A 20,907-nucleotide genomic window follows, 5' to 3' on the forward strand; every position below is an offset into this window, starting at 1 on the left:
CCTCTGCGTGTTGGCTGCTTCTGGAAAATTGCGTCTGCTTCTACAATCTCTGTCTGGCGTAAATGTCAATGTTTAAGGACAGGCTTTTGAAGTGCTCAGCTAGCTGCTGATGACGGCTGAGCGCGTTAATCGTTTTAATTATCCCAATATAATTCGATTTGGCTGTAATATGGCATACCAAGTCCTATTTAAGAAGGCTTTCACAAATATTTTCATTAGAAATGTTTATCAGTCATTAGTTGTGTTCTTTTCTGGTATAAAATTATTATTACTTTCAGATGGTCATATCTTAACGTTTGTTGCGTATTTTCTGTTATTCGTGTTAACCTACACCTGCATTGTAATGCCATTGCCTTAAAGACAGGTGTGCCCCCACCTCCACTCCTGGAACGTCTGTACTGCTTCCGCTAGCTAACGAAGATGTGTGGTCTGTCATAACTGTGTTCCGAATTTGACGCAAGGTTGCAAGTCACACAGACAGTGACTTATCCGTCATTCCCTCCTTCTACGGTCATCCTTTATTTGATTAAACACTTATTCAACCTATAACCAGGCGCGTAACAAGATCATTCATTAGATTACCCACTAGTCTATAGTTTCACGCCATTGTTTGAAACACACATCTAGGCTATTTGGATATTTGGATATAACATTGGATATAATAACGCTGCATGCTTTCTGTAACACTCCATTCCAACCCTCCTAATACCACTTTATTAAGGCTGAAGTCGAAATGCTTAGTAGGATTTAAATTCATATTTACTATCTCCCATTTAATACAATAACTGAAACCCTTTGTTTCGCCGATGATGTACTATGACTACATTTCCCATGATACCCTCGGGTGACTCTGATGTCACAACGAATATATATGGCTACACTCTAGCATTCATACATTGTTACATTGTAACAAACCGGGGCAGCTGGAGGGAGACGGGGGGCTGCAATCCGCATAAGTCTGGAAGCATTTTTTTTCCCGATTGCAACGCACTTCACAGAAACACAACAAAGAAAAAGGAAGAATATTCGACGATCCATACGGAAATTTATTATAACGCATAACAAGATTAAGACCGCCCTGATCACAAAGACCAAACGAAGAGAACAGGGTGCAGCGGATTGTTTCATAGCCAACAAACATTCAAGGATCCGGGGAAGGAGAGCAAAATCACGAAACACCCTCCCTTATTTTACGTATTGAGTCCAGAAAAATATAAAGCAAAAATAAAACCTTTGACAGCCATATGAAGTCCTCCTCTCTCTCTGCTTGCCCCGGGTTGTTCTATTTATTTAGACCACTGGTCATACAACAAATAGCCTAGCTTTCGTGGAAAACGAAGTATTTTAGTGATGTTACAACATGCAATTTAAACACAGAGTGGGAAACGAATAGTAAATTAAAGTTTTATATACCAATGATTACGTTTTCCGCACTCGTCGAAATTTACAAACGGAAAGCTTTCATTCACAAGCGGAATAGTGCCTTTAGTTAACGGATGGACGGAAAGAACTAGCCTGCCTGGCTGCAGTAGCAAAAACGCAATAAGAAGATACAATCTGAAAAAAAAGGTTAACATTTCTGAACTAACATTTTGAGCGACGAGTTTCAGAGGAACGACACGGTTCTCCAATTCTCGCAGGTAAGGATCGTTACAGTCTTCTGTCGCCGTCACAGTCTACGCTTGAAGGGAAAGCCGTGAATGTACAGGCAAGAGGGCGTATGGCGAGCTGGTCTGTTCCGTCAGCTCTTCCACTGTACCGGCAATAGGCTACTGTCTCTCTCGGAAGGGACTTGATAATTCACGTAAACCACATTCAAGGTGTCCCTAGTCAGCATTATTACCATTATTATTGTGCATGTGTGTTTTGTCGCTGCGTGTGCGTTTCCCTAGTCCCTTTATGCGTTAGCTACAGATGTATTTTTATATTGTAGGATATTTCTTTGTAAGAAAAAAAAACCTATAGCCCAAGTTTTCCTCAGAAATTGATCTGAAATTAGGCCACTACATAAACATTAAACTGTTACGCAAATTTGTTGTGTCTATTTGTCATTAAAATTGTATGTATTTGTAACCCGTACGCACCCAAATAAAGCCATAATTAGACCTGTATCACTTTCTTGCTTTATCATACTAAACCCAGTTGTGTCATGAGTAAGCTCAGTAAACGTCTTCTTGCAACAAAATAATTGCAGCGAAACCCAACCTTATCACCACTGTTATAACAACATTTAGGCTAGGGACCATTGGGGCCCTATATTGGCGCAAAAAGCCAGCACACAGGAGCAGGAATGAACGTAGCTCTATTTATGTAGGCCTGATCATAATTTTATGACGAATAAAACAATACTATCCCCTATTAAAAAACGATTCCGTTGTGCTTAGATACCTTATTTGCAATCTCCTCCTCGACTTCGACTGTTCCATCCACAATTAGGTAGCCCGCTGAGTTGAAACGACAAAATTAGTTTTTTTAAGCCATCCACCCAACTATCTTTTAGAGTTAAATGTTCTAATTCAAACGTTGAAATTGAAGGTTATATTTTATCCATATATTTTTTGCGATTGGATTGGTGATTCGGAATTGACACAATTCACACAACCGCACTGTTCTGTAGTATTTCATATTTTTATGACCTGAACATTCAATCACCAGAAACTACAGCCCATTTTGAAAACCGAAAATGCTGACGCAGGTGCAAACACAGTTCTCACATGAATATTAAATGTATGCATGTTCATCCACGAATAGATGTAACCCTACTGTGAAGTAGTTTAATAATCAATGTATTTGATTATTAAGTATTGAATCAATAAGCTTTTCTAATGGACCATTCCTAAAAGCTATTTGTAAAAATACCAAAGCTGATTCAGGCACAGCTTCATTTGACCTACCCTTTGCTTTTGCATTTCAGTCCATAAAACAGGGTGTGCTGTATTTCCAGGGATGCAATTAAATGATGACTATCACATACATCAGAAAAGACTGGCAATAAGTGAATGGCTAAAGCTTGTAGTCATTGCACATATTTTCAGTCCTCAGCTGAGTTTTCAAGTCATTAGGTCAAGCTGTTAAAGCACCTAGCAGATGTCCTTGAAGGACGGCTTAATCCCAAAAATTACTTGTAATGTTTAATCAATTTTTCTACAGTCCTGAAAAGGATTCCAGTAAGGCCCCCCATGTATCACTGTGAGAATTAGGTGTGGCCAGCAGACAGGTTCTAACGTCACTGAGGGATGGCAGGGCTTCTGTCCGTCAGGAAGACTGCATGACACTGGCAACTCCTGCTAGTTGATGCTACATTCATGATTCACCAGTCTATGTGAGCCAGGCTTATCAACAACCCTATGAATAGAAGTGGGAAGTACTTTATTGATCCCGAGGGACAATTGGGCATTACGGTAGCATATTCATACAATAAGCACTCATGCTTATTATACACTGTCTGATAAAAGTAAATGGAATATATTACAGTGGCTCACTGTAGTTCAATGTCAGTGCAATGGTGACATTCGATATAGATAACGCAGGTAATCTAGATAAAAGTGCAAAAACGTGCAAAGTAGTAGTCTCGTTACATGCTTTGAAGGAGAGCTCATGCTTGTTTTGGCCCTCCTGAATCGACAACAAAGTTTGTAATGGGCATTGTAGAATGAGCGTCAAAATGGGAGAAAAGGAGGGAACAGCATTTAAAAAGTGCATGTCTCACAAATGACATTATTTTAGAGAAGTATACAATACTAAATATAGATATAAAGGTTCATGTACTCCACCATTTGCACTATATTTCTGCAATTCCCCCCAAAAATTTAAATGACATTTATTGTTTGTTCTCCCCTGAAAATTTGCAAATGTGGCTTTGCAAATAAATTTTTTCTTCATTTCATCTTTCAAAAACAAACATGTTTCAGTGATTGCAAACTTTTGAATGGCACTGTATGACCTTGCCCATTAATACATATTGTACTGAGGGAAACACAGAAAAGTGATTGTGAAATGACAGGAAATAACATTTCCGCTTTGAAATTCTCAAAAATATTTAAATTACATTTTGTACGGTTTTGGAACTAGAGGTCATAGTGCAGGTATATTGTTCTTGTAGCATTGTTCACTAAATTATGTAAAAATTAATCTCCATGGACTAATTTAGAGGCATATTAAAAATAATGAGGACATAGAAAGAACTTCATAGATGGCATTTCATGTGAAATCTGGTTTGTGTCTGGATAGAATTTGAAGAATTCCCCCAAACAAACTGATGACCTCCATGCTCAAAAGAGGTTCCTCAATGTAATTTCCCAGTTCTTATTTTTATCATTTATTTTTCTGAGTTTGTCAGTGTACACCCTTTCTTGCATTTGCTATGCTTTTTGTAGCCTGTATTAAACAGTGGCTTATAATAGTGTCCAACAACTGCCATTAGCATTTAGCATTTTGATTACCCATTCACATATCCCATTCCAAGCCTACCACAGACCTCCTAATGTTGGATGCTGTACAGAACATGGGTTGGATGGAGATGTCTACCCAGTGGATTTTCATGTGGGATTTTGGCATTTGAACTATGGCATATGTGAAGTCTATGCTAGTTTGCTTCTCTGTGTGAAAGGGCCTGGGTGCTTGTTGATTGCATGTAGCATGTATGGCTGCTTATACTGAGTGAGTCTGTACATGCATGACCACAGTGAATACAGAAGGTGTCCTTTTGTGTAGATCAGTCTCTGCCAGGCTGCAAAGGTGCTGTTATGTTTGCTGCAGAATGGTCTCAACCTGACAATTAGGAGGGGGGGGGGGGGCTGCTAGTCAGAGAAGTGAATGGCCGTTTTACCTCAGAATGGTGTTGCTCTACTTTTTCATGAAAGTTTAACTCCTGCTTTCCAGCAAGATATTGAATGTCATTGGTTTACCTGGCAATGTCAACCTAACACCTGAAGCAGTAAACAGTATTTTACTGTGTAGGTTATATTATAATCATTGAGCAACATTTCCTTTCCATATACGTTTCCATTTCCATTCCATTTGTCACCCACTGCTTTTCACTGTACAGTACAGTGAGCTTGCACTAGCACCCAATGAACTACAGGAGGTGCTGTTGCATTGTATAGTGTATAGGGCTGTCATAATGGGTGATGTGCTTCCTCCCTGGGTGATGCTAATGCTAATTATTCATCACCCTGTGGAAATCCCCGCCACAGTAGATGCTGGCCAAGTCAGTGTTTCATCCTGACTGCAGGATGCGTCGCTGCACCAAGAACCAGTGCCTCAGCTGGATATTCCAGTCAAGCCCCAATGTTTAAATTCCCAAAACCTTCTTTCAAGTAAATAAGATGCAAGCTCCCACAAAACAATGCTTGTGTTCATACAAATGTCTTATCCAAGCTTTTTTCCACTCGTAAGTATTTCTCAGTCCTTCAGTTTCTGAAGTTGTAGTTGTCGTGGTATGGCAGTTACAGATTGGCCTGTCTATCTTGTGTACTGGACATATGTTCATGGCCAACCAATCCTATATGAATTGTACCTTGTGTGGCATGTTCGTTTGTTTATTGTATGACCTTGATATGCACAGTTTTGTACATTGCTTTGGATAAAAGCGTCTGCTAAATTAAATGTAATGCAATGTAATGTGTACCACGGAGAGATAACACAGTAGTTAAAATAAAAATAAAATAAAATTTAACATAGGCCTATAAATCTAATTTTCATCTGATTTTTTTATTTTTTTCATCCCCTTGGACATGCATGGCCAGCCCATATACAGCTTAGGACTGTTGCTGTGCACAAAAGTATCATACAAAACCAAAAGGAAACAGGCGATGAGAATGATAGCTGATTGCTTGCCTACATGAAAGCGTTTGCGACTTGCATTCATGGCTTGTGATCGCGATTTCTATGCGAAACATAGAGCGCGAGAATCTCAGCTTGCATGCTTTAAATCTTTGTGAGACAAGTCCCTGATCTGTAAGTCTGACTGGTTGCTGAGGTGACCTCCGAAAGGCATGCCCCCAGAACACCAGTCATTTTCACCCCGCAGCCGGAGAGATGCCAGCATCCCAGCCCAAAGATACCCACCCTCCCTGGGCAATGCTACAGTTACCTCATGAGGCTGCTAATTATCTGGTTTGGTCTGGGCTCCTCAGCGCCTACGCGCATGCCTTGTTCCCCTCTGGCTTGTTTAGTCTTAGTTTCTTGGGTCAGAGGCATCTTCACCTATTTCATGCTGTTTACTGTTACTCAGGTCTTTTGACCTTAAACATTTCACCACTCAAAGAACTACGTGTTGATGTACACCACCTTCTAGTACAAACTAGGTTAGTGAAAAATTATGTTAGTAGGTAACAGTCAGAACAGCTGTCTGCTGCTTTATAGGAAACATTTTCAATTTCTAATTCCTCTGTTAAAATGTACCAAGCATACAGTATGTATTGTCTATTTAGTCTCAGTTTGATGCAGCGAGAACTCCAAAAAGTGAAAAATTCATTTATCTATCTAAATAAAATGAAAGATTTTTTGTAAGATGTAAGATTTTCTGTCCTCAGTTGACCTTCGGATGAGTATGGACTGTCCCATTCTCCCATAGTTGCAGAATTGAATGGACAGTGAGTGACAGTGAGTGACAGTGAGTGACAGTGAGTGACAGTGAGTGACAGTGAGTGACAGTGAGTGACAGTGAGTGTGAGAAAGAGAGTGTGAGATACAACCAAGAGCATAGAGTAGTTGTTCCAAGGTTGTTATAAACTGCTTTTCCCAGTTGCCATGGTAATGCTCGCCAGCTTCACAATCTTAATAGAATTTTCACGCTAGATGGAGGAGCGTGATGGAAAGAGAATGACGATGAAGGGCGGACAGAAGTGGTCACCCTTAGGGACTGAGGAACCTGTCGTGCACCACAGAAATCTTCACATATTTAAATCCAAATGTGCCTTCACTCTCTCCTTGTCATCTTCTTCTGCAGTTTTTTCAGTCTCATTATCTTACAGCATGAAGAAGGGAGGTTGTCTGACACCAGATTGCTCCCAGTGTGACTGCTGGTTTAGCTCTGTTTGAGCTTGATGAATTGATGGTAATGTTGGCAACTGCTTAAACAACCCTGTTGACCTATCAGCAATTAGGCAACATCCAGCATGTTCTGAACACTTTTGTTGATTCATTTTTTTGGGATCCAGAAGTTTGCAACACCACCTAAATGGCAAGAATTCCAGAGGCTGCAAATCTCAATTGATATCCCTGTTTGTCTGTTTTAAGTAAACAGTATTCTATATGTATTGCATTGTATACTCAGTATTACACATTATACCCAGTGCAATGTTCAGTGATAAATAGACTCTCTAAAGAATACATATAGTCCATATTGAACTCATAGTATGTCCTCTGTTAGAGTTTAATGAACACTGGATATTTCACTTTGTAGAATCTGATCCACCTGCTATTTACACTGACAAATGCAATTTAAATTGTGTTTTGAATCTACAGATCAAAAAAATGAAATAAAAAATTAATTCAATCCTCTATGGAATTTAGTCCGTGGCAAAATCCACCGACTCGTTCTCCAAACCCCCACCTTCATTCAGAACATTGTAGAAGGGGTATTTGTACTGAATTCCAAATTAATATTAAAGGAAGAGGTAAACCTTTGCTCAATTTGTTGTCACAATTCTTTTATAAAATGAGTCTGAGTCAGCTGTTATGGGACCTAATTTGTCCTGTTGATAAACACACCTAACCTAAGATAACATCAGCACACCAGTCCCATAATGAATTGATGGCAGCATATATTTAGTAAGACTCTAATACAGCACTTTCCTTTGCTCTGGGACTGCTCTCCCATTTCATAACGGATGAGATCCATCCTACCCCTGCATGAAGGATGTTGAACAATGTCTTTCTGGTGGCCTCTTAAAACTCAAGGACTGTTTCCATATTCAGCAGTTGCATCAGGTCCGGGGTGAATTGCATTTGTATGTGCATCACACTTTTAAAAGAACAGATCCAATCCAATCACCCATCATATTAAAATTTGATCCATCACTACAAAAGACCTTCGACACTATATTATATTTCAGATGTTGTCCTTGTGCTGTAAATAGCTGGTAATTATGTACCTGATCTGCAATTAGCCTGTTGATTGAACTCACAAGGACGAGTCAAAGTATTTTGATCTTTGTAAAAATGTAATGAATCCCCAGTGGACGGTTTCTTCGGTGGCTGAAGTTTAGATGCTGCTTTATCTTCAGGCTAGATTGGACTCTGCATAAACTTGCATTCTATTCTAATAAATTAACAAAATTACCCAGCTCTCCAGAAAGGTCATGAACTGAACACAACCAAGCCAAAAATGCGATCTTTCTTCATGTATCCTGTCTTGCTGGACAAATGTAAGGTTTTATACTTCCTATTTGCAAGAGACATTTCACCACAATCAAAGAAATACATGTGTCCTTCCAATAAGGGGCTTAGAGAAATGAGAGGGATTTAAGAATTGTTTTTTTAAAACTGTGGATTGTTTTCCGGTGAGTCAGAGGAGCTGCTTAAACAATGTCCCAGTGTGCCTCATTAACTACACCTGAGGTTCGCGTAAGCCGGTCGCTGGCTGTCGGTTTGTCTAATTACTGCAGCTTAAATCGCTCACTTCCTGGAAAATGGGGGAGGGATGAACCCTTTCATGTTTGCCAAACCATTTTCCTTCATTTTTCTTTGGTTGGGGGAGGGGCTTTAGCATAGCAGGTGCTCTTGGTCCAGCTTCCTCTGGGTTAAGCAGCAGTGTGAGGGCTCCTCCGAGGAGTATGGTAATCTGTTTGTGCCCATGGCTTCATTATTATTATTATTATGCAGAACTACCATAGTTCAGACCAGTAAAAATGGAGATGGAGAGAACATATGATTAGTTTCATTTGTGGGTGGTGTGATACACAGATACCCATGCTTAGATAACCGAGAAGTTCTTATCAGCATTAAGGTGAAAAGAAAATGATGATATTAGTTTTATAGTATAGCCCATAGTTTAGTTATCCTCAATTCTAGTCCTGGAGTCCTTGTGGGGCTCTATGCATACACCTCTCAGAGGTGCTAAGAATTGCATCAGTGCCACTGATGCATTGCAAGCTGGGGCAAGGTGGTGATCTGCTCCCATGTTATGGCATGGTGGCATGTTTAGTCATTTCGGTGTTCTGAATCTTTAGCCCCCTTCAATGCACATTTTCACATCCAAACAGCTGAAGCTAGGTTTTTCAAGTCTTTGATGTGAACTCCATTGTGTGCATGCGGAGGTCAGGAGCGAAGGCTTCATTCACAGCCAGAAGGTCCACATAGACACTCATCTCCCTGTGTTTATAATCAATGAGTTTGGAAGTCCAGTGGGAAGCAGTATTCATTCAGCATAGTAAAGGGATATTGTGAAGAAAACATTGACGTAGTACTGCAAAATAAACTTTATCCAAGCAATTAGAATTACAATTAAAATGAAGTGGAAACCGTTTCAAGTAGACATTTATGTTTTACTCAAATGTAAATTGAGTTGATTTGAGTTTCTGCAATTCTGTCAGTTTTTCAGCCTGAATTCTCTCCCAAATGACTTTTCTCTTGACTTGAGTCTCTGTAATTCTGTCAGTTCCTCTCCCTGACTGTCCGCCCGTTCGTCCGTCTCCGCAGGCAGTGGGACCCCATGGAGGCGTGCTCGGTGCTTAGTCTGAAACGCAGATTCCAGGAGGTGGACAGTGGCTCGCCCTACTCCACCCCCAAAGACTCGGACGATGACATCTTAAGCAGCGATAGCGTCGACAGCTGCGACAGCCTCAACCCTCCATCCTCCACCTCCCTCACGCGTAAGGGTCGCGCCCCCGTCCGCACCCCACCACCTGCCACGCAAATCTCTGAAGGATAGCGCCAGACCAGTCCTGGGGCGGTATCTGCATTTGCACTTGACTGAGGAAGACGTTATAGAAGTCAATGTCAGTCTTTCCCCCAGTTGCATTAAACAGTGTGTTTTGCTCTGAGCTTCCCATGTTCCCGTGTTCCTTATTTCAGGCCAGTCCCCGTGAAACTGTCCTTATTACTTTGTCCTGGCTGTTGAGCACCTTAGAGTCCTAGTAGAGTTAACCGGCTTAAAGAACATTGGGGCTCTCCCTTTTTGGATAGTTTGTGAGATATCATATCATCCTTCAGGCCATGTTACTGCATATCTATGCAAGTACAATTGTTGTGTAAGGTCCCATTATGGTATGGTAATGCCGCTGACTGGAAGATAGGGCAAAGGTCCAACCAGGGAAAATGAATATACTGCTACAACTGTACTGCTCAGGGCAGGGAGGGTTCTGGTGTAGAAATTATATTTCTTATGCCCATTTTCAGGCTTGACATATTTATTTATATTTTATATTTTTAAAGAAGCATTAAACAGATAAACACTAAAGTACAACTTTTTGTGAAATTTTTTGACTTTTGGCTTTTTTACCATGATTAGACAATAAGATTGATACTGAATTCATTGGGTCATTGTGTGTATAGTACTAAAATATTAGACTCTTTAAGTGGTGCTGCACAGCGACTAATCACTGTGCCCAGTGAATGAATATGTGGTTATTTGCGAATTAATTCAGAATTTAGCTGACTCTAAAAGTGTTACATTTTTAGACATTATAAACACAGCAAGATACAAGTGTACATAACTTGTGGAGATTGTTGAAGTGTAGGTGTATTTCCATCACTCCTTAGCAAAGCTAATGCGGCTTCTACCTGCAGCCATTCATAGTGGTACTGTAGCAGAGTTAGCATGCAGCCTATAGATATTGCCTAATATGTACTGGATGCACAGGGATGAAATGATCCATGGGTTACCTATGGGTAAAAAAAAAAAAAAAAAAATTCCGAAACATTCGGACTTAGCCCTTCAAGCTCTTCTCCCTCCTATCTGTGCATCTGGTTGTCACTAGATGGCTACCCTTGAAAGGACAGAAGTCCTGCTAATCATGTCAAGCACTCAAGGGAACATTATGGCCAAAATGATTCCTATGCTCATGGTGTCCATTGTTTAATCTGCAGGACCCACGACTGTTCCTGGTCGTGCATACTAAAGCATTTAGTCTTTCGCAATATTTAGGTCCAAACAAAAGCCTTCATTTTCCCCACTACCCGGGGAAGAAGATAAATGATTAGATGAGAAAGTGACTTAATTTGCTTTTATCAAAGTAACAGATGGGAGGTAAATTTATTGATGCCTGCAGGTACAGCTGATGACTCACACTAAATACACTTGGCGACATCTAGCACTGCAGAATTCTGCCAAATCTAAAATCCAGGGCAGAGGGATTTGGCATTCTTGTATGTCATTTTCAGGATGGATCCACTTCCAAGAAACAAGAGTTGATATTGAAAGTGGTATTACCTTTAACATCATCAATTATTTTTGTGATCGCTGGCCAGATCTTTACAAAAAAAACTGCTTTTCTGGAGATGTCAACTCCCTCTTCCTCTCCCTATCCCCACCGTTTGACCATTCCTCTCTCTCCTTACATTACATTACATTATTGGCGTTTGGCAGACGCTCTGATCCAGGGCGACGTACAGTTGATTAGGCAATCCTCCCCGCAGCAATGCAGGGTTAAGGGCCTTGCTCAAGGGCCCAACGGCTGTGCAGATCTTATTGTGGCTACACTGGGGATTGAACCACCGACCTTGCGGGTCCCAGTCATTTACTCTCCTCTCCCCTAATGGCTAAATTGCATGACTGGGACTCGGAAGGTTGGTGGTTCAAGCCCCGGTGTAGCCGCGATAAGATCCGCACAGCTGTTGGGGCCCCTGCGCAAGGCCCTTAACCCTACATTGCCCCAACTGTAACTCGCTTTGGATAAAAGCATCAGCCAAATAACAAAGTATGTCTTGTATATTTGTCTCGATCCAGCCCCCTCCATCTTGCGGCAGCGCCGACCCCCCCCGGGGCGGAAGAGTGTGCGTTTCGACGCGGTGACGGTGTACTACTTCTCGCGGCGGCAGGGCTTTAACAGCGTGCCTAGCCAGGGGGGCAGCTCCCTGGGCATGGCTCAGCGACACAGCGCCATCCGCCGCTACACCCTGGGGGAGTTCGCCCGCGAGCAGCGCACCACCCACCGTCACGTGCTGCGCCAGCACCTGCGGCAGGAGAAGCTGAAGGCCCGGCAGATGAAGGTGAGGGAGCCTTTCTGTCTCAGCCCATACTGAAATCTCATGTGTGTCGTATAGTTCAGTCTTATACAGGGACATACACTCAGTGAGCACTTTATTAGGTATTTATTAGACTTATTGGTCTGCTGCTGTAGCCTATCCGCTTAAGAGGTTTGACGCGTTGTGCGTTCAGAGATGCTCTTCTGCATACCACTGTTGTAATGTGTGGTTATTTGCGTTACTGTCACCTTCCTGTCAGCTTAGACCAGTCTGGCCCTTCTCTTCTGACCCCTCTCATTAAAAATGCATTTTTGCCTGTAGAACTGCTGCTCACTGGATGTTTTTCGTTTTTTGCACCATTCTCTGCAAACTCTCGAGAGTGTTGTGTGTGAAAATCCCAGGAGATCAGTAGTTTCTGAGATGCTAGAACCACCGTGCCTGGCACCGACAATCATTCCACTTAGATCACATTTCTTCCCTATTCTGACATTTGGTCTGAAAAACAGCTGAACCTCTTTACCATGTCTGTATGCTTTTATGCATTTAGTTGCTGCCACATGATTGGCTCATTAAATATTTGCATTAACAAGCTGGTGTACAGGCCTGACTTGCGCGTGTGATTTTGGCACTCAGAATGGCGTAGTGGGCCTGACTCACACGTGTGATTTTGGCTCAGAATGGCGTAGTGGGCCTGACTCACACGTGTGATTTTGGCTCAGAATGGCGTAGTGGGCCTGACTCACACGTGTGATTTTGGCTCAGAATGGCGTAGTGGGCCTGACTCACATGTGTGATTTTGGCTCAGAATGGCGTAGTGGGCCTGACTCACACGTGTAATTTTGGCTCAGAATGGCGTAGTGGGCCTGACTCATGCATGTCATTTTGGCTCAGAATGGCGTAGTGGGCCTGACTCACACGTGTAATTTTGGCTCAGAATGGCGTAGTGGGCCTGACTCACACGTGTGGTTTTGGCTCAGAATGGCGTAGTGGGCCTGACTCACGCGTGTAATTTTGGCTCAGAATGGCGTAGTGGGCCTGACTGCCACGTGTGATTTTGGCTCAGAATGGCGTAGTAGGCCTGACTCATGCATGTCATTTTGGCTCAGAATGGCGTAGTGGGCCTGACTCACACGTGTGGTTTTGGCTCAGAATGGCGTAGTGGGCCTGACTGCCGCTGTGATTTGTCCCTCAGCTGACGCTGAACGGGGCGGTGGAGTGCGCCGAGGCGGAGACGCTGACCCTGGAGGACGTGTCGGACGAGGACCTGGACGTGGAGGGCGTGGAGGTGGACGACTGCTTCTTCCTGCAGCCGCTGCCCACCAAGAGACGGCGCGCCCTGCTGCGCGCGTCCGGCATCACGCGCATCGACGGCGGGGAGAAGAGCGAGCTGCGCGCCATACGGCTGTCCCGCGAGGAGTGCGGCTGCGACTGCCGCTTCTACTGCGACCCCCGCCACTGCGGCTGCAGCCAGGCCGGCATCAAGTGCCAGGTGAGCCCAGGTACCGCAGGAGCCAGGGCCTGCTGTGTAAGGACGGTAATATCAAGCGTAATTAGAATATAGGTCTGCCCCCACTTTGTATTTTTGATTTATTTATATTAGACCAAGTGGCCAAAAGCAGCCTTCTTCTTTGAAGCTCATTTCCTGGTTATGCTGAGACGGTGCTCACTAGCGCCACTGCAGTTCACTCCAGTATTGGTCATTCAGACCCGTTTTAAATGTAAAGTCAATGGTACAATTGCGGTCAAAATAGAATGTCAATAATTCTTTCCCACAAGAAAATGTAGATGCAATTGCTGTTTTTTCTTCATCTAATGTGCCGCTTTTCTTTAAGTTATTGTATTATTTGAACAATACATTGATACATTTTGGGCAAATCAGGGACAGATGATGTTACTCTATCTTACGTGCTTCGGCTATCCAACTGTGCAGTCTCTGGTTTCAAATTGTACAAGTTCTGTGGTTTACGCCTTTCACAAGCTTGTTGATAGTCAGTGGGCGATGTAACGGGCACTTGGTCCATATTTTTTTCTACATTCTATGACTCGGATGCAGAGAAAGCTGAGAGGGTAAGAGATAGAGGAGATATCACAGCTCAGAGGGTGCCATGGCACAGGAATTGTACCGCAGCCTGGGGATTCACATATAGTCGAGAGTCAGCCGTCCTACGCTCAACACAACAACAACGTCTTGCCAAAAATAGTCATTTCCAGGGGAATATAAGTGCAGTGTCTTTATTGCAGTGTAAATGTGTAAGTGCCATGTGCCGTATGAGAGCAGTGTGTTCTCTCTGTCTGCCCCACTGATCCCCTGTCCCGGCCAGGTGGACCGCGTGTCCTTCCCCTGCGGCTGCTCCCGGGACGGCTGCGGCAACGCGGCGGGCCGCATCGAGTTCAACCCGCTGCGCGTGCGGACGCACTACCTGCACACCATCATGAAGCTGGACCTGGAGAAGAAGAGGCTGATGGGAGTTGGAGTTTGCGAAGGGCTGGAGGCGGCCGAGGCCGTGTGCTCCATCACCCCGGACCACGGAGCCCCCGCTCACTTCGCCGCCGAGATTGAGCTGCGCTCCCTGGCCGCGCCAGCAGAGGGCGCTGACGGGGACCTGGCCTACATCTCCCAGGGCGACAGCCTGGCGCTGGAGAACGAGGCGGCCGTGCTGCACCTGCAGAGTGCCGAGGAGAGGGAGAGGCTGAGGGAGCAGGAGGAAGAGGAGGCTAACGGAGGCCCGGGGGGGCTGGCTGACTCCGGGCTGTGCCTCCTGCCCGAATCCCTGCAGGGCGGGGAGGCTGTGCAGCAGGGCGAGGAGCCCATCATTATCCAGGGCCCCTTCCCTCCCGGGACATCGGTGCTGTGCATCACTGAGGGCCAGGAGGGCCCAGATCCCCAGGCTTTCCTGAAGGACCCCGCCTCCCTGCTCTTCTACCACATAGGCTCCATGCAGCCAGAGCCCACGGTACTGCCACAACAGGGGGGACAGGAGGGGGGAGCAGCCAAGGAGGACCAGGAAGACAGAGCAGTGGAGGTGACCTGTCCAGAGAATTCCCCGGAGGCCGTGGTCCTCTGCTCTGAAAACTACGGCGGGACTGAAGATGGGCACCTCCTGCAGGAGGGGTCCTTTCAAAGACTGCGTGGGCAGCCCCAAGAAAATGCCCGAGTGGCCTTCGATGGAGAAGAACGCACACTGCCTCTTGAGGCCCTCGGTCCTTAAATTTTGCAGATGTTTTGCACAGATGCACAGTATCTATTAAAGCTTGTTGCCTAAATTAGTATAAATTATTATTATTATTATTATTATTATTATTATTATTATCATTATTATCATTATTGTTATTAATAACTACTTGGAGGGTGGTTTTTATAAAGATGAGCATGTGTTATAAATGATAGATCTGGACAGACAGTGGTGATTGCTCTCTCTGGTCTGTCTAATTGGGCTAATGTGGTGGAATATGCAGCAGAGATCAGTTGCTCTGGATTAATGGACACAGGTTGCAGGGTTTCACCTTGGCCCCCATGCGTATCTCAGCAGTTAGTGGGCTACATTCCCTGTTTGAGTGGGGATGCCAGTCTTACCTCATTCTGTGGCAATCATCAATCCACATCTCTGTGCACTAGATATTGATTATTACGTTGGATTAGTGTGCTTTTAAAAAGACAGAATTCCTCAATGTGTCTTCTGTAAGAGGATACTTGGGGTACGATATGAGCCACTGATGAATCCCTAATTCAGAACGGCCCATCCTGGGAATACTTGGTAAAGATCTGATGTACTGTATAGAGTTTGGGAGAAGGGGGAGTTTTCTGAACCAGTGTTAAAAATGTTGGCTTTTTGACCCCCTGTGAGGTTGCAAAGAAGATGCAGACTAAATATGTATGCAGGTTTGCACAGTCTTTATTTAAATTAATGTTTTGCGATGGTAATTGTCAAAGTACAATATCGTTAATTTTATTCTAGTTTCATTCATAAAACTGCACATTGATCATTATTCCATCTTATTCCAAGTGTTTTATATCACAATGCAATATGTACTATTGTAAGCTCAAGTTGTATTAATACAGTATGAACTGTATTAACTAATCATATTTACCCTGTTTTCATCCATTTGGATTCATATTTCAAAGAATCTTCTAGAAACAGCTAAATGCATAAATCCAGTTTTCCCCACCTCTAATGAAAATAATTTTCTCTAAATGCATAGCTTTAAAGGGCACCTAGAGCACGTCAAAAATTGCAGTTTTTACATTTTTGTTATACAACTGGAATTCAAACTTCAGGAAAAATTCTGTAAGGATGCTGAGAGACATTTAAATGCAACAGGGTAAATTTCCTCAAGACAATTCTATACAAGAAAATATAGAATTATGATTTTTTTCCAGAGATTGACTGGATCTCATGATGGGGCAGTTATGTGCAATCTTGCTGGGTGGATGTGGCAGGGGTCAGGGTTAGGGCTGTTGGCAGTACCTGGCTGTTGACTGTCAGGGTCTTGAACCTTTCTGAATGTATTGTAGCTACAGAAGAGGTGTATTGCTAACCATGACATGTCAGTGTGAGGTGCTCCAGGATGTTGGCTCTCCTGTTGTTAGCAGCCCGACTGCCTCTTGCCTGCCACCATATAGAAAGGTTTGTGTAAGATCTGTGTAAACCCCTGGTTAGACATGAAGAAAACTGTGGAACTGACGGCATCACATCCACATTTGAATGTGTGAGATTCCACCATGTTCTGCATGGAAATACTGAGGTGTGACTAATCAATTTTTCACATTTGGGTAATTGATTAAATTGATTAAATTGATGTTTAGGAAATTAGGTGAATAGGATGATTTCATTAATCAGTGTATATGTTATGGAAAGCATATTACCAGTATACAGCTTCTGTCATTTTGAAGCGAAACCATGTTGTTGCAGTTTTAATTATTTAAAAACATTCTCTGGGGAATGTTATGTTGGGGCATTAATGCTATAGGGTGATTGACCCATCGATGTGTCATATGTTCTAGAAAGCTCTTTCCCTGGGTTCTTTTCCCTTCTGGGTGCCTTTTATATGCCTTCTGTAGCCAGTTATGCAAATTAAATATCAAACGCTCTCACAAGGTTCTGCCTTGGCACATACTGTATGTGTAAAGCAGAAATGTGTCAAATCCAACTGCAACATTTCTTATAAAGAGGCAGTAGACTTAATCTGTCAGGATCACAGTAGTAGCAAAAATGCCCTCAGTTTGTGTTGTGACTTCCATACATTTTAAAATCATATTGACGGTCCCCTTATCCTCTGTGATTTTCCACGGAATGTGCGCAGCAACTGTTACCAAGGGTAAATGCAAAAAAGGTGGCACTCAGAATTGATTCGGTTTAGCTAAATAAGTGTGTAAATGTCAGATTCTTTGTGTTAACTGTTGTGCTTCGTGTGAGTACAGTGCACAGTGTGAGTGAGGGAACAACCTGGATGTTTGTTTGGAGGTGTGTCCCTTATTTAAATAGAGCGGCTTCTGATGCCTACTTTGGCCTGGATGGAGTGAGTCGCCTGTTCTTGTCATCATACAGTATGTTCTTCTTTCCATGTACTTTTCAAAGCATTTTTTTACAACTTTTATTTCATACACATTCGGGTTTATTTTGAATGTATTTGATATTTATTAACTGTTATAAAACACCCCCAGAGAGCTGTGGAGTAAAGTTTGTGCAATGTCCATGTCTGAATTTTTATTTGCTTATTAATAATGATATTTGCTGATGGATAACAAGATTCACTTTTCTTTAATGCAAAGCTGGCTGGTTTCATTGCCCTTTCATTAAACTCCTAATTGTTCAGATTTTACAATAAAAGAAATGTATCTGTATCTATCTGAAGCATTGTACACTTTCTAAGATACAATCCCATTTATGGTCTTGTGTGTTACTTTTGCTAAACTGGATTCCATGTATTATTTTACATTATTGTTAAAAAATGCAAGCTAATTAGCAGATTATTGACATACTATGGATTCATATATCAGGAATATTTTCACTGAAGCAATTAATGTCTATCTTACACTATAGGAGTTTTAGTCAAGTTGTGAAGGTCTTAAGATAATGCAAAGAAAATCCTGAGTCTTTGCATAATCTTTCTGTGGCCCCTGTCTCCACGGTCCTTTAATGTGAAACTCAATCACAGCTGTCCTTTGTGACTCTTGCAAGAATATATATTTTTTTAATATACTTCTATCACAAGTCTTTAGGCATGGCTTGTGTAGTGTGTACCACCCAATGACTATGGCCTCTGGGTACGCATGTAATGTGTTCCTAGGATGGCAGCCACAATAAGATCTAGACAGCTGCTCCAGGGGGATTGTCTCCTGCTTAGCCTAATCAACTGTAAGTCGCTTTGGATAAAAGCATCAGCCAAATAACATGTAATGTAAAACAAAATGTAAAATGAAAATACCATTCATTTTTAGAGGAGACATTCATTAAATATGAGATTCTCTCTGTTGATTTTGTTGGGATTTTACAAAATCCTAGGCGTCCTGTAGTGTGTGCAAGGCATGAGTTTCAGTCCTTTGCTCAGGGGTGTTATGGCAGTGCCTCAACTAGGGTTTGAACCCACAACTATGTGGGTGTATCTACATATCAATGGTGATTTCCCAACATCTGATGACTCCTCCCAAGCAGAAACACATATGCTCAGTCAGTGTAATCATTTGACATTTCTAGTCAAGATGGATGTATGAAAGTAAATTTCACATGGTAAGTAAACACCACAAAAACTATATAGGCAAAGCTACATTCATTTAAATGTAACCATCATGGTGCATGCCTCAAGACTGGATGGCAAGGAGGGTTTGGTTTTTTTAAGCAATAGAAACAATGATGTGTAATATGAAAATGTGAGTTTTTATATGTCTGCAGACAAACAGCCTGAAACAGAACCTCACTCCCTTTCCTACTGACTTGGGAAGGCCGTTGCACCATCGGGAGAGGACAGAAAAGAGCTGGGACCACAAAGGTTGGCTGACAGGCAGCAGCATTGTGGACCGATTGCAGTAACCTAATGGCACACAGTTAAACTGGCATTAAAATATTCCAGACTAGAGAATACAAGAGATGACATACAAATTGAGGAAGGGGATAATTCTCCTGAAGGTCATCTCAAGGAGGAACGTAAATAAGCAATCGGCAATGTCAATTTTATTGGTGTTGACAAATGGCTTCCTGAATGAGAAAGCTAGCCTTTATTTAGTGCACAGAAAAAAACAAAACATTTTGATTGACTTCATAAAAAGAAACACTGGCTCAGTCAGTTTACAAGCCAGGCTTTTCTGCAACCTCTTTATTTCCCCATTGTTGGCAATGAAAACAACCTTCTTGGTCTGTAAATTGTGTGGTTATTATGACCATCCCTTCACAATCTTATATTGAATGGCACTTGAGTAACTGACTTTTAAAACAGATATTGCACCTCTCTTCCCCCAGTGGGATAGTTCCTGACCTGAAATGGCCTCTGATCCCTCAGCGTGGTTTAAGGGCCTTGTCATTGCACTGTCCAACTTGCCTATGTTGGCTCACATGGGACTGCATTTCTTTCCTGGGCTGTCTCCACAACCTTGTGTCTGGATTTAATGCCAGCCACTTCGTAACCTTCGCAATGAATCATGCATTCAAATGCGGTCTATTCAATTTAGAGATCTAATCTGAGCAAGGGCAGGATATCAGTCTCCTGTTCTCCCAATTTCAGTCATTTGAGTTGTGTTCATTGATTTATGTGGAACAGTTTCCGGTTAAAAGGTGAAGGTTGAAATCTGGTAGTTCCAAAATTGTTCCAAAATTGAAAGAATTACTTAAAGGGAAAAAATGCTCTGTATTTCGTCCACATTCACGCAAAACGTAGCCATTTAACATCTGCCGGTGTGTACAAAAGTTTAACCATAGAGGGCAGTGTTGTACTTTTTGACATTGTAGACACGTTGTTTTTTTAAAATGTTTTTTAGCCATGTTCTCTCTGGTGGTGAAAAGTTTGTTAATGACTTCATTCTCTATCACCAGACTCGATCTGTGAATCATAAATTGCTTCTCAGTTTTTAAATCTGAACATTTTGTGTTTTGCTTAGATGTGTTGAGGTTGTGCCTTTTGGTGAGATCGTTTTTTGCCTGCGTACCTGACTGCTGTGAATTTGCAGTCCAGTATCTGGAGGAGCCACTGAATATGACTGATTACTAAAGATTCATTTTTAATGAGGCAGGTAAGTTTAATGATAGCAGTCCACTGGAACATATCTTTATAGCCTGCCAGCATGAAAACAGATTTAATGGCATACTATGACAGGTTAAGCTGTAGCCAGTGGAACTGGCAGTAAACCTGTAGTTTCCTGGCAATGTTAGGCTACAACTATAACATGCATGTTTTTAATTATGCGATACTGAAGAATGATATACACGGACGCCGAGCAGTGCAAAAGGGATGCACAGCTAAAGGAAATGTCTTGGAAACCGGCAGTTAATGTGAAACATTAGCAGACAACAGTGGCACATGATCTATGTGGCGGTTTGGACATTATTCAGTAGCTCTCAAACCCAAAGTAAACTCTTTTTGTAGGGATTCTCTCTCTCTCTCCCTCTCTCTCTCTCTCTCTCTCTCTCTCTCTCTCTCCATCGATTATGAAGTTCTGAATACTCCATTCCTACATTAACAGTATTTTAGCTAAAAGGTCATTTACTCTGGGATATTTACACTGTGATTGAGCCACGATAGTCAAACTTTCCCTTTTTTGGCTTTATTTTTCTGCCATAAGAATGC

At 42.4% G+C, this 20,907-nt stretch overlaps 1 protein-coding gene across 1 annotated transcript; it reads left to right on the forward strand.

Moving 5' to 3' along the window:
* Window positions 1-917: 917 nt before the first annotated feature.
* LOC133110277 (cysteine/serine-rich nuclear protein 2-like) lies at window positions 918-17,974 on the forward strand. Its single transcript, XM_061220259.1, has 5 exons — window positions 918-1,640; window positions 9,646-9,818; window positions 11,894-12,156; window positions 13,325-13,621; window positions 14,454-17,974. Exons 2-5 carry the CDS (start codon window positions 9,659-9,661, stop codon window positions 15,339-15,341), a joined length of 1,608 nt encoding a protein of 535 aa, XP_061076243.1. The 5' UTR covers window positions 918-1,640; window positions 9,646-9,658; the 3' UTR covers window positions 15,342-17,974.
* The last annotated feature ends 2,933 nt before the right edge of the window (window positions 17,975-20,907 follow it).

The sequence above is a fragment of the Conger conger genome, chromosome 14 (assembly GCF_963514075.1).
Source record: "Conger conger chromosome 14, fConCon1.1, whole genome shotgun sequence".
Lineage (NCBI taxonomy): Eukaryota > Metazoa > Chordata > Actinopteri > Anguilliformes > Congridae > Conger > Conger conger.